This window comes from Macaca nemestrina, chromosome 5 (assembly GCF_043159975.1).
Source record: "Macaca nemestrina isolate mMacNem1 chromosome 5, mMacNem.hap1, whole genome shotgun sequence".
Lineage (NCBI taxonomy): Eukaryota > Metazoa > Chordata > Mammalia > Primates > Cercopithecidae > Macaca > Macaca nemestrina.
In genome coordinates this window covers 108,319,444-108,332,130 of record NC_092129.1, presented here as the reverse complement: position 1 = coordinate 108,332,130, position 12,687 = coordinate 108,319,444, and the positions used below count along the sequence as shown (strand labels likewise).

Genomic DNA, 12,687 nt, shown 5'->3' with positions numbered 1-12,687 from the left:
TTCTGCTCTGATCTTAGTTATTTCTTGCCTTCTGCTAGCTTTTGAATGTGTTTGCTCTTGCTTCTTTAGTTCTTTTAATTGTGATATTAGAGTGTCAATTTTAGATCTTTTCTGCTTTCTCCTGTGGGCATTTAGTGCTATAAATTTCCCTCTACACACTGCTTTAAATGTGTCCCAGAGATTCTGATATGTTGTATCTTTGTTCTCATTGGTTTCAAAGAACATGTTTATTTCTGCCTTCATTTTGTTTTGTACGCAGTAGTCATTCAGGAGCTGGTTGTTCAGTTTCCATGTAGTTGAGCGGTTTTGATTGAGTTTCTTAGTTCTGAGTTCTAGTTTGATTGCACTGTGGTCTGAGAGACAATTTGTTATAATTTCTGTTGTTTTACATTTGCTGAGGAGTACTTTACTTCCAACTATGTGGTCAATTTTGAAATAAGTGTCATGTGGTGCTGAGAAGAATTTATATTCTGTTGATTTGGGGTGAAGAGTTCTGTAGATGTCTATTAGGTCCGCTTGGTGCAGAGTTGAATTCAATTCCTGGATATCCTTGTTAACTTTCTGTCTCTTTGATCTGTCTAATGTTGACAGTGGGGTGTTAAATTCTCCCATTATTATTTTATGGAAGTCTAAGTCTCTTTGTAAGTCTCTAAGGACTTGCTTTATGAATCTGGGTGCTCCTGTATTGGGTGCATATATATTTAGGATAGTTAGCTCTTCCTGATGAATTGATCCCTTTGCCACTATGTAATGGCCTTCTTTGTCTCTTTTGATCTTTGATGGTTTCAAGTCTGTTTTATCAAAAACTAGGATTGCAACCCTTGATCTGTTTTTGTTTTCCATTTGTTTGGTAGATCTTCCTCCATTCCTTTATTTTGAGCCTATGACGCTTAGTTTCAAAGGATTGGCTGACTTTACTGTTAAAGATTAATGCAGTTGGTGGCTTGAATTTGAAGTCAGTGCACATATATCATTCCAACAATTCTAGAACCCTTAAGTATTATGCTAAATCTACTCTGGCTGAAATCTATCAATAAAACAATAAGCCTGGATGAAAGCATTGTTTATTGAATATTTTAAGCCTACTGTTGAGACTTACTGCTCAGAAAAAAATATTCCTTTCAAAAGATTACTGCTCATTGGCAATGCACCTGATCATCCAAGAATTCTGATGGATGCATAAAGATATTAATGTTTTAATGTCTACAAACATCTATTTTGCAGCCCATGGATCAAGAAGTAATTTGTATTTATAAGTCTTTTTAAAGAAACTTATTTTATAAGGCCATAGCTAACTTGGATATTGATTCCTGTGATGAATATGAGCAAAGTAAATTGGAAACCTTCTGAAAGGGATTCACCATTCTAGATGTCATTAAGAAAATGTGTAATTCATGAAAGAAATACAAAATATCAATATTAACAGGAGTTTGGAAGAATTCGACCCTAACCCTTATTGAATGACTTTGATGGCTTCAGGACTTCAGTGGAGGAGGTCACTGCAGATGTGGTGAAAATAGCAAGTGTAATAGAATTAGACATGGAGCCTGAAAATGTGATTGAATTGCTGCAATCTCATAATAAAACTTGAATGGATACATACTGGTTTCTAATGGATAAGCAAAGAAAGTGGGTTCTTGATATGGAATCTTCTTTTGGTTAAGATGCTATAAACATTGTTGACAACAAAGATTTAGAATACTATGTAAAATTAGTAGGTAAAGCCATTGAAAAATAAGAAAAAATACTAATACTGTTTAGAGCTGAAAAAATCATATGAAGACCACACAATGGATGCACCCAGAATCTGATCAACATCACCCAAACTAAGCAACACTATGTGCCTAATACAACCAAAATAATGGATTTATCTTTAGGAAAAAGTCATCTAAAAAACAAATTTCAAAAATGGGAAAAGCCACTCATATACCAGATGTTCATATATCAAAGTAAGGACACAAGAAACATGATAAAAGGAAAGATTGTGCCTCCAAATAAACACAGTAATCCTCCAGCATCAAATTATTATGGAAAATAAATTTATGAAATCCTGGAACAAGAATTCAAAATATCAATTTAAAAAAAGCTCAGTGAGATAGAACACAAATAATACAAAGAAATCAGAAAAAGTAATTCATGATATGAATGAGAAATATATCACTGAAATAGGTATCATTAAAAAGAACTTAAGAGAATTTTTAGAACTGAATAATTCATTGAATAAAATACAAAATATATTTGAAAGCTTCAATCAATTAGATCAAGCAGAATTTCAAAATCCAGACCTTGAAAACAGGTTGTTTGAAACAACCCAGTCAGATAAAAATAATGATGACAGAGGGAAAAAGAATGAATAAAGAATGTGCAACATATGGCACATGATAAGGGAAACAAATATTTGAGTATTTAGAATATTACAGATATATTTGAATATTTAGAATATGACAGAGCAGAAAATTAAGTCAAGGAGTATAGCCACATAATATAAATGTTAAACTAAACGTTCACTGAATATAATATACCACTGGGTCGGTATCCTTTGTTCCAGATTTTATAGGACAGAAGTAATAACAACTAAAATGAGTTGTCTCTAAAAGATTACATTCAACATGGTACTTTAAAGGAAAAGGTCAGTTGTCACCATGATAATTCAGTAGGAAACTTACCCTGACTTTTAATAAATTACCCTTTGTTATTTAGTAGAAAGTAAAGAAGGCAGTCAATTTTAGTCCTGAATTCTAGGGGGATGAAGTTAACTCTCTATAAGTCATTTACTAACTAGCTTGAAACTTCTGAAGCATAGGAGAAAGCAACAAAGCAGCTAACAAATAAGCAGGGGCTAGGCTAGGGGCCCAGTGCAGTAGAGCATTGACCATGCTTGCAACAATGCTCAAATGCTCAAGAACAGAGTCAAAAAATCACATGCAGGTTATATACATACTTACATATATAAAATCATGATTACAACAGAAGCACATATGGTTTAAAAGTATGTTTCTTCCAAAGGTTGTGTTATATTCTTTCTCTCTCCCCATAACCTAGGTGTTGGGCCTATATTGAGGGAGTGTAAAGCTCTGGTTAGAGCAGAGTATGGTTAATTAGGAGAAATTTCCTAGAGCAGAATTGTGAGGCAGGGCACAAAGGGAGTGAGGGGTATAGATTGGTGAATCATCTTTTGATACAAGTGCCCATAAAAGAAGGATGGAAAAGACTCAATAAGTATTAATCCATTTTGCTTTATACAGATAATAGTATTATCTGCCTAAAATGTTGAATCCAGGAGACTAGTTCTAAAGGATTTATGTTTAATATGTGTGGTAACTTTGATGAAAAGTTCTGAAACTGTTAGTACTTTAGATCTTGACATTTTACCGTTTTTTCCTATCGGAAACAGTTCAACAAGTATGCAAGTTGTGTACATAAGTATACGTGAAAGAAATATATATATATATATGTAAAACATAAAATTAAAAAAAAATCTATTTGTCATTGTATGACTTATTTAAAAATAATGATTTTCTCATTATTTTATTTTTCACAAATCTGTTTCTTGAAGCTGAATTTATATAACAAGGTAATAGCAAAATGAGTAAACTGAAAAAATGGTCTGCGAAGAGGAGTTTGTACAGGAATCACAAAAAGAAAATGATGATTTGTATTTGTCTGACACAAACATCTACTGAGACTCCCAATAAGGACATATGTGGCAGAGGCCCTTGTTGGTTGAGATCTTTGAGAAACTAGAATATTACTTTGTAAGTAACATTCTTTGTGGGGAATTCCTTCTTTGTAAAGGAATAATATCAAATTAACATATATTAATATCTTTATTAAATCCCAGTTCAGTCATTTACTAGCTATATGATCTGGGAAAGTTATTTAACCTTTGTAAACTTCCTTTTCCTCATCTAAAACTTGGAAATAGTAACAATAACTCCTCTATTGGGTTGCTGGGAGAATAAGATTATATATTTAACCAGAGCATAGGAGTATACATTTTCAAATAAGTGTTATCTACTATCTGTTATCATTATCATTACTGTCATATTTTTACCCAAAGTGAAAAAATACAGTCTCAACTCTTAAACTACTTTGTATCTAGAGAAAAATTACTAATATTATTTATTAGTATTATTGAAGTACTACACTGTGGTGAATTATTGAAGCCATTTCAAGCTCATTATGAATTGCACATCTAGAGATATGTAAAGAACCTGAGAATGCATCATTATCTATATTTCCCCATCAAGAAAGTCCTTCATAGACAGTAGTAATCTAGAAGATAATTCCTTTTCACATAGAAGGATGGTACTAAGGAATCTAAATATGAATTGATTATTTTAAAGCTTTTCTAATATCATAAGGCCCTGAAAGGCCTTCTTCAGGGTGTGTGTGTTAAAAAGAGTCTTATGAGATATGAACAACTGAAAAAAGGTCCAATCAACCAATTCCCTATCTCCAACACCCTAATGTAACACAATATTTACAAAACTATCTTGATTTCATTATTTAAACATATTCTCTGCTTATCTGAATAATGTCAGATGGATAAACTTGTTCAAGTCTATTCTAGAGGAAAGTTGATGTGATTTTCTGATCCCTAAGTAATGTGCTCTTTTACTGTATAGCACAATATCATCATAGATTAAATCCCAAGTGCCTTAAAAATTTATCTTCACACATTTCTTTGGTGAAACATCCTGTGATTTCGCTCACATTTATCACTTTCTTGGTCACTGGATTGAGCAGACTGGTGGATATGGTGATAAAATAGATGCCACATTGATATAAATTCTTGATCTCTTTACAATGAGAGTTCATGTTTGCAGATGACATGATTGTATATTTAGAAAACCCCATCGTCTCAGCCCAAAATCTCCTTAAGCTGATGAGCAACTTCAGCAAAGTCTCACGATACAAAATCAATGTACAAAAGTCATTAGCATTCTTATACACCAATAACAGACAAACAGAGAGCCAAATCATGAGTGAACTCCCATTCACAATTGCCTCAAAGAGAATAAAATACCTAGGAATCCAACTTACAAGGGATGTGAAGGACTCTTCAAGGAGAACTACAAAGCACTGCTCAGTGAAATAAAAGAGGACACAAACAAATGGAAGAACATTCCATGCTCATGGATAGGAGGAATCAATATCGTGAAAATGGCCATAGTGCCCAAAGTAATTTATAGATCCAATGCCATCCCCATCAAGCTACTAATAACTTTCTTCACATAATTGGAAAAAACTACTTTAAAGTTCATATGGAACCAAAAAGACCCCACATTGCCAAGACAATCCTAAGCCAAAAGAACAAAGCTGGAGGCATCACACTACCTGACTTCAAACTATACTACAAGGCTACAGTAACCAAAACAGCATGGTACTGGTACTGAAACAGAAGTATAGACCAATGGAACAGAACAGAGCCCTCAGAAATAATACCATACATCTGCAACCATCTAATCTTTGACAAACCTGACAAAAACAAGAAATGGGGAAAGGATTCCCTATTCAATAAAAGGTGCTGGGAAAATTGGCTAGCCATAAGTAGAAAGCTGAAACTGGATCCCTTCCTTACACCTTATACAAAAATTAATTCAAGATGGATTAGAGACTTAAAGTTAGACCTAAAACCATAAAAACCCTCGAAGAAAGGCTAGGTAATACCATTCAGGACATAGGTATGGGCAAGGACTTCATGTTTAAAACACCAAAAGCAATGGCAACAAAAGCCAAAATTGACAAATGGGATCTAATTAAACTGAAGAGCTTCTGCACAGCAAAAGAAACTACCATGAGAGTGCACAGGCAACCTACAGAATGGGAGAAAATTTTTGCAATCTACTCATCTGACAAAAGTCTAATATCCAGAACCTACAAAGAACTCAAATTTACAAGAAAAAAAAAATCCCATCAAAAAGTGGGCAAAGGATTTGAACAGACGCTTCTCAAAAGAAGACATTTATGCAGTCAACAGACACATGAAAAAATGCTTATCATTACTAGCCATCAGGGAAATGCAAATCAAAACTGAAATGAGATACCATCTGACACCAGTTAGAATGGCAATCATTAAAAAGTCAGGAAACAACAGGTGCTGGAGAGGATGTGGAGAAATAGGAACACTTTTTTTGTTGGTGGGACTGTAAACTAGTTCAACCATTGTGGAAGACAGTGTGGTGATTCCTCAAGGATCTAGAACTAGAAGTACCACTTGACCCAGCTATCCCATTACTGGGTATATACCTAAAGGATTATAAATCATGCTCCTATGAAGATACATGCACACGTATGTTTATTGCAGTACTATTCACAATAGCAAAGACTTGGAACCAAAACAAATGTCCATCATTGACAGACTGGATTAAGAAATTGTGGCACAGGGGCATGCCCAAGATGACCGAATAGGAACAGCTCCAGCCTCCAGCTCCCAGCATGAGTGACACAGAAGATGGGTGATTTCTGCATTTTCAACTGAGGTACTGGGTTCATCTCACTGGGGCATGTCGGACAGTTGGCGCTGGTCTGCGGGTGCAGCCTGACCAGCAAGAGCTGAAGCAGGGCAAGGCATCGCCTCACCTGGGAAGCGCAAGAAGGAAGGGAATTCCTTTTCCTAGCCAAAGGAAATTGAGACACACAACACCTGGAAAATCGGGTAACTCCCACCCTAATACTGCACTTTACCAAGGGTCTTAGCAAAGGGCATACCAGGAGATTATATCCCACACCTGGCCGGGAGGGTCCCATGCCCATGGAGCCTCCCTCAATGCTAGCACAGCAGTCTGAGATCTAACTGCAAGATGGCAGTGAGGCTGGGGGAGGGGCGCCCGCCATTGCTGAGGCTTAAGTAGGTAAACAAAGCTGCCAGGAAGCTTGAATTGAGTGGAGCCCACCACAGCTCAAGGAGGCCAGCCTGCCTCTGTAGACTCCTCCTCTGGGGACAGGGCATAGCTAAACAAAAAGCAGCAGAAACCTCTGCAGAGGTAAATGCCCCTGTCTGACAGCTTTGAAGAGAGCCGTGGATCTCCCGGCACAGAAGTTGAGATCTGAGAATGGACAGACTGCCAGCTCAAGTGGGTCCCTGACCCCTGGGAGACATCCCCCACTAGGTGCAGACCAACACCTTACACCTCCCACGGCGGGATACACCCCTGAGACAAAACTTCCAGGGTAAGAATCAGACAGCAATACTCGCTGTTCAGCAGTATTCTATGTCTGCAGCCTCTGCTGCTGATACCCAGGCAAAGAGGGTCTGCAGTGGACCTCAAGCAAACTCCAACAGACATACAGCTGAGGGTCCTGACTGTTAGAAGGAAAACTAACAAACAGAAAGGACCCCCACACAAAAACCCCATCAGTACATCACCAGCATCAAAGACCAAAGGCAGATAAAACCACAAAGATGGGGAAAAAGCAGGGCAGAAAAGCTGGAAATTCAAAAAATCAGAGCTCATCTCCCCCTCCAAAGGAACGCAGCTCATCACCAGCAACGGAACAAAGCTGGACGGAGAATGACTTTGATGAGTTGAGAGAAGAAAGCTTCCGTCAATCAAACTTCTCAGAGCTAAAAGAGAATCTACACAACCAGTGTAAAGAAACTAAAAACTTTGAAAAAAGAATGGATGAATGGATAACTAGAATAATCAATGCAGAGAAGACCTTAAAAGAACTGATAGAGATGAAAACCATAACACGAGAACTACATGACAAATGCACAAGCTTCAGTAACCGACTTAATCAACTAGAAGAAAGAGTATCAATGATTGAAGATCAAATGAATGAAATGAAGTGAGAAGAGAAGTCTAGAGAAAAAAGACTTAAAAGAAATGAACAAAGCCTGCAAGAAATATGGGATTGTGTGAAAAGACCAAATCTACGTCTGATTGGTGTGCCTGAAAGTGAGGGGGAAAATGGAACCAAGCTGGAAAACACTCTTCAGGATATCATCCAGGAGAACTTCCCCAATCTAGTAAGGCAGGCCAACATTCAAATTCAGGAAATACAGAGAACACCACAAAGATACTCCTCGAGAAGAGCAACTCCAAGACACATAATTGTCAGATTCACCAAAGTTGAAATGAAGGAAAAAATGTTAAGGGCAGCCAGAGAGAAAGGTCAGCTTACACACAAAGGGAAGCCCATCAGACTAACAGCAGATCTCTCGGCAGAAACTCTCCAAGCCAGAAGAGAATAGGGGCCAATATTCAACATTCTTAAAGAAAAGAATTTTCAACCCAGAATTTCATATGCAGCCACACTAAGTTACATAAGTGAAGGAGAAATGAAATCCTTTACAACAAGCAAATGCTTAGAGATTTTGTGACCACCAGGCCTGCCTTACAAGAGACCCTGAAGGAGGCACTAAACATGGAAAGGAACAACCGGTACCAGCCATTGCAAAAACATGCCAAAATGTAAAGACGATCAATGCTAGGAAGAAACTGCATCAATTAACAAGCAAAATAACCAGCTAATATCAAAATGACAGGATCAAGTTCACACATAACAATATTAACCTTAAATGTAAATGGACTAAATGGTCCAATTAAAAGACACAGACTGGCAAATTGGATAAAGAGTCAAGACCCATCAGTTTGTTGTATTCAGGAGACCCATCTCGCATGCAGAGACACACATTTATTTATCCCCTGTAGCTACAAAATTCCTAGATGTCATCTTCTTTTAACAGAAGGCTGTTTCATCTACACTGAACAACTGTAGCCACCTTCTTTTATTATCTTATCTGTAACTTCTTGATAACTTTCTGCAGCTTCTGTATCAGCATTTGTTGCTTCACCTTGTAATTTTATGTTATGAAGGTGGCTTCTTCCCTAAGCCTCATGAATCAGCCTTTGCTATCTTCAGAGTTTTCTTCTGTAGCTTCACCTTACTCAGCCTTCATAAAATTGAAGAGTTAGACCTTTTCTCTGGTTCAGGTGTTGGCTTAAGTGAATGTTGTGATTGGTTTGATATTGCATTCAGACCACTACATTTTTTTCCGTGTTACCAATCGGGCTGTTTCCCCTTCTTATTATTTGTGTGTTCAGTGAAATAGCACTTTACTTTTAATTTCCTTCAAGAACTCTTTCTTTGAATTTACAACCTGGTTAACTTTGGCACGAGTCCTAGCTTTTGGCCTGTTTCAGCTTTTGACATGCCTTCTTCACTAAGCTTAATGATTTCTAGTTTTTGATTTAAAATGAAACATAGGCAAGCTTTCACTTGAACACTCTGAGACCATTTGTAGGGTTATTAATTGGCCTGATTTCAATATTGTTTTGTCTCAGAGAATAAGGAGGCCTAAGGAGAGTAAGGGAAATGGATAATGGCCAATTGGTGAAGCAGTCAGAACACACACACTTATCAGTCAAGTTCGCCATCTGATGTGGGCATGGTTTGTGGTATCTCAAAACAAGTAAAGTGGTAACATCAAAGATGACTGATCACAGATCACTGTAACAGATAAAGTAACAATGAAAAATTTGAAATATTGTGATAATTACCAATATGTGGCACAAAGTGAGCACATGTTGGAAAAATGACTCTGATAAACTAGTTTGATGCAGGGTTGCCTCAAATCTTCAATTTGAAAAAATCGCAGTATCCGGGAGGTGCAATAATGTAAAGTACACTAAAATGAGGTATGCCTGTATATATCTTACTCTGCTTATTGGGTCACCTTGTTGAAGAATATATTTGTCTCAACTCTGAAACAATGTTCTTTCATTTTTGTATTAATACAGTGAATATATTTCGTAAATGGTTCTAAAAGAGTTTTCTTTTTTTCCCAATGTTAATACTTTCTTAATGAACTTGAACGAAATGTATCAGGAAAATAAAAAAAAAAAAAAGTCCCTGGTTAGCATCTGCAGATTTGAGTTCTAATTAGTCTACTTTTCAGAGGATCCATTTCCTTGACTGTAGAAGAGTGATAAGCAATCTGCTCACTTCATCGGGCTTCTGACACATTTCATAATTAGCTAATGATAAAGCCAGTTTTCATTTTTATACTGATTCTGCCATTCTTTCATCTTATGCTTGCTATTATCTAGTTTTTAGGCCTTTCTGTGACTTATCTATCTCACATTCAAGCATCTAGGCCAAATTAAAAGTTCTACAAGATGCATCTACATTCTTCTCATGACTGTGTATATGATTCAATGCTACTCCTCCCTGAGTTGTATCAGGAAGATTCAATATGATATCACATCTTGTCACCTACAGACTATGACTCTACCTACTCTAGGATTGTTTTATATCAATCAAAATAAGTCCCATGAATTAAAAAGTTTTGGCAAAAGACTGAATTTAGCACTGGTATGACTCCTTGCCAAGTCATTGGTAAGACTCCTTGCCAGGTATTCTCAGATTCATTTGAGTATTCTCTGCAAGAATGCAGGGAAGGGATTTGGAGCTTCATGAACTAGCAAGAAAGAGAAGTCATTCACCATGATTGTAAAGTCTTTGAAAAAAGGAAATGTTTTAAATTTCCCCATTGTTCACCAGTGACAGGATGACAGAAGGTTTTAAATATATCAAATATTTTTATTTTGCCTGAAAATCTGGTATCTTCATATGACATTTTTCTTAGGTAATTTATAGCCAATTTTTTAAAGGAGTTTGTTGTTTATTTGTAGGAGCAAGCGAGTTATGATGTGTCACGCTATGAAAACATTTTCTACCTGTTCTGGGTTCTGGAGCAGCTTCTTCAAAAGGAAACCAAAGAAGGCAACACTTCAAGTATAGGTCATGATGACCAAGAAATCAAGAAATTTCTTCAGAAGCATGATGAAACTATTTTCCAACTTTCTGATGCATTTCCTTTGTTTACTATTTATTTATGGAGAGTGGGCATTCTTTTGAACTCAGCACAGATAGAATCTCTTAAAAATAACTCCATTCCTTAGCAGTTTACCACATTTGAAGCATAATAAAGTGGAATATATGAAAATCTCATACTGAAAAGATTTTCAATAGTATTTTAATTAGCATTTTAGAATTGATCTCTAAATATAATTATCAATTCAACTTAATGGTTAAATTGTATGAAATTTTATGAATCATATTTCTATACTAAAATCAGTCAGTTTCAGTTGGTAATGCCATCGTTATTCCCATGTAACTATATCTTATTTCACTCAATATAGTTTAGCTCTATTATTCTGTAAAATGGACCATTAATTGTCTGTCTCTTAAAAGATACTGAAGTTGTGAAAGATTTCCATGCAATTGATGCTAAATGGTAATCAAAGAGATTTTTAAAGTTTAGTTGCATTATCAACACAAAGTGTTGGAATATAAGTGGTCATAAATGCAATTTTAAAAACTTTTTCTTACATAGTTGAACTTACATCATTGCTTTCATCTTAGATGAGAATCATATAGAAGTAGAATTTTTTTAACATTTGGAAACTTAATTGTTTTTTATTTCAATTTCATATGGCCAATACATTTGTCGAGCTCTTTTGAAAATACTATTAGTTGTTTAAAATCTTCGTTTTTCAACAAATACTTGTTTCAATTCTGTTGATTAAATATTTATAATATTTAATATATATATAATATATAATATATAATATGTAATAGTTATACTATTGTCAAATAGTATACAATTAAGTCACTAGAGATACCTTATAAATTCTAATACCCATCAATCAAAAAATGCAATTTATAGTTATTTGGTTGGTTGAATTTTTCAGTTATACAATTTCATTGACATCATTTCAGTGATTAAAATCATAACCACAAACTTAATGAGCACATGTTACGTATTTTCCTATAGTGCCACTTAGGGAACACAAAATATAAATTTCCTTTATTAATTATATGTGATAGTGTTTCATAATTAGCATTCATAAATGTCATTGGCATTAAAAATAATCTTGCTAATTCCATAATGTATATACAAGTATGTCATCTGGCACAATTATCTTTGGAATTATTTCTAGCATTTTTGAAAAGATAATGCCTTTTTGATAATCCTGAAACTAAATGTATGTCAGTCAGCTTTTGTTATGTAACAGATGATCATAAAATATCAGTGGCATACAACAATAATGTTTCTCAGATATATGCAGGTCACTCAAGGATCAGCTGATTTGGACTGGACTTTAATGAAAAACCCTGCTCAGGTTGCACATACCACAGGAATTGGCTTCTTGCTAAAAGTCAGGCTTTCTTCTCTTCCACATGTGCATATTCTGAGAACCAGACTGAGAGGGAAATAGCTTCTCAGTGGAAGCTCCTCTCATGGCAGTGGCAGTTGAGCAAGACAAAAGGCTAGGCTGAGAAATGTCACATTAGCACTTTCATCCACATTTGTTGGTCAAAGTACACCAAATGGTCAAGCCCAAAGAAAAGTGATGGGAGCAGACTTCACCTTGAGTGGGAGAACTTGCAGTTACATGGCAATGATCATCGATGTAGGTAGGTAATTAGGGCCAATAATTTACTTCACCACAAGTACCAGTTGAATACAAGAAGGATAGTCCAAATCTTGAATTAGGAGGGATTTTTCTAATGTCTGATTCCTGTGAACGCTTGTGAAGGCTAATGGAAATCATTTCAATTGATGGCATTACACAAAAGCCACTTTCCATGACACCTTCATCTTCTTTCATTATGATTAAAGAAGATTGGTAAATACACAAGTATCAGCAATGGCCCTTTCCCCATTGCAGC

The 12,687-nt window shown here is 35.8% G+C and overlaps 1 protein-coding gene across 1 annotated transcript in view; it reads left to right on the top strand.

Annotated features, from left to right (window-relative positions):
• The window catches only part of LOC105496823 (meiotic double-stranded break formation protein 4), a 235,908-nt gene extending 224,899 nt beyond the window's left edge, over window positions 1-11,009 (top strand). Inside the window, exon 5 of the mRNA XM_011767428.3 lies at window positions 10,644-11,009. Coding sequence (XP_011765730.2) covers window positions 10,644-10,913 — 270 coding nt within the window. The 3' untranslated portion in view covers window positions 10,914-11,009. The remainder of the gene's footprint in view (window positions 1-10,643) is intronic.
• The last annotated feature ends 1,678 nt before the right edge of the window (window positions 11,010-12,687 follow it).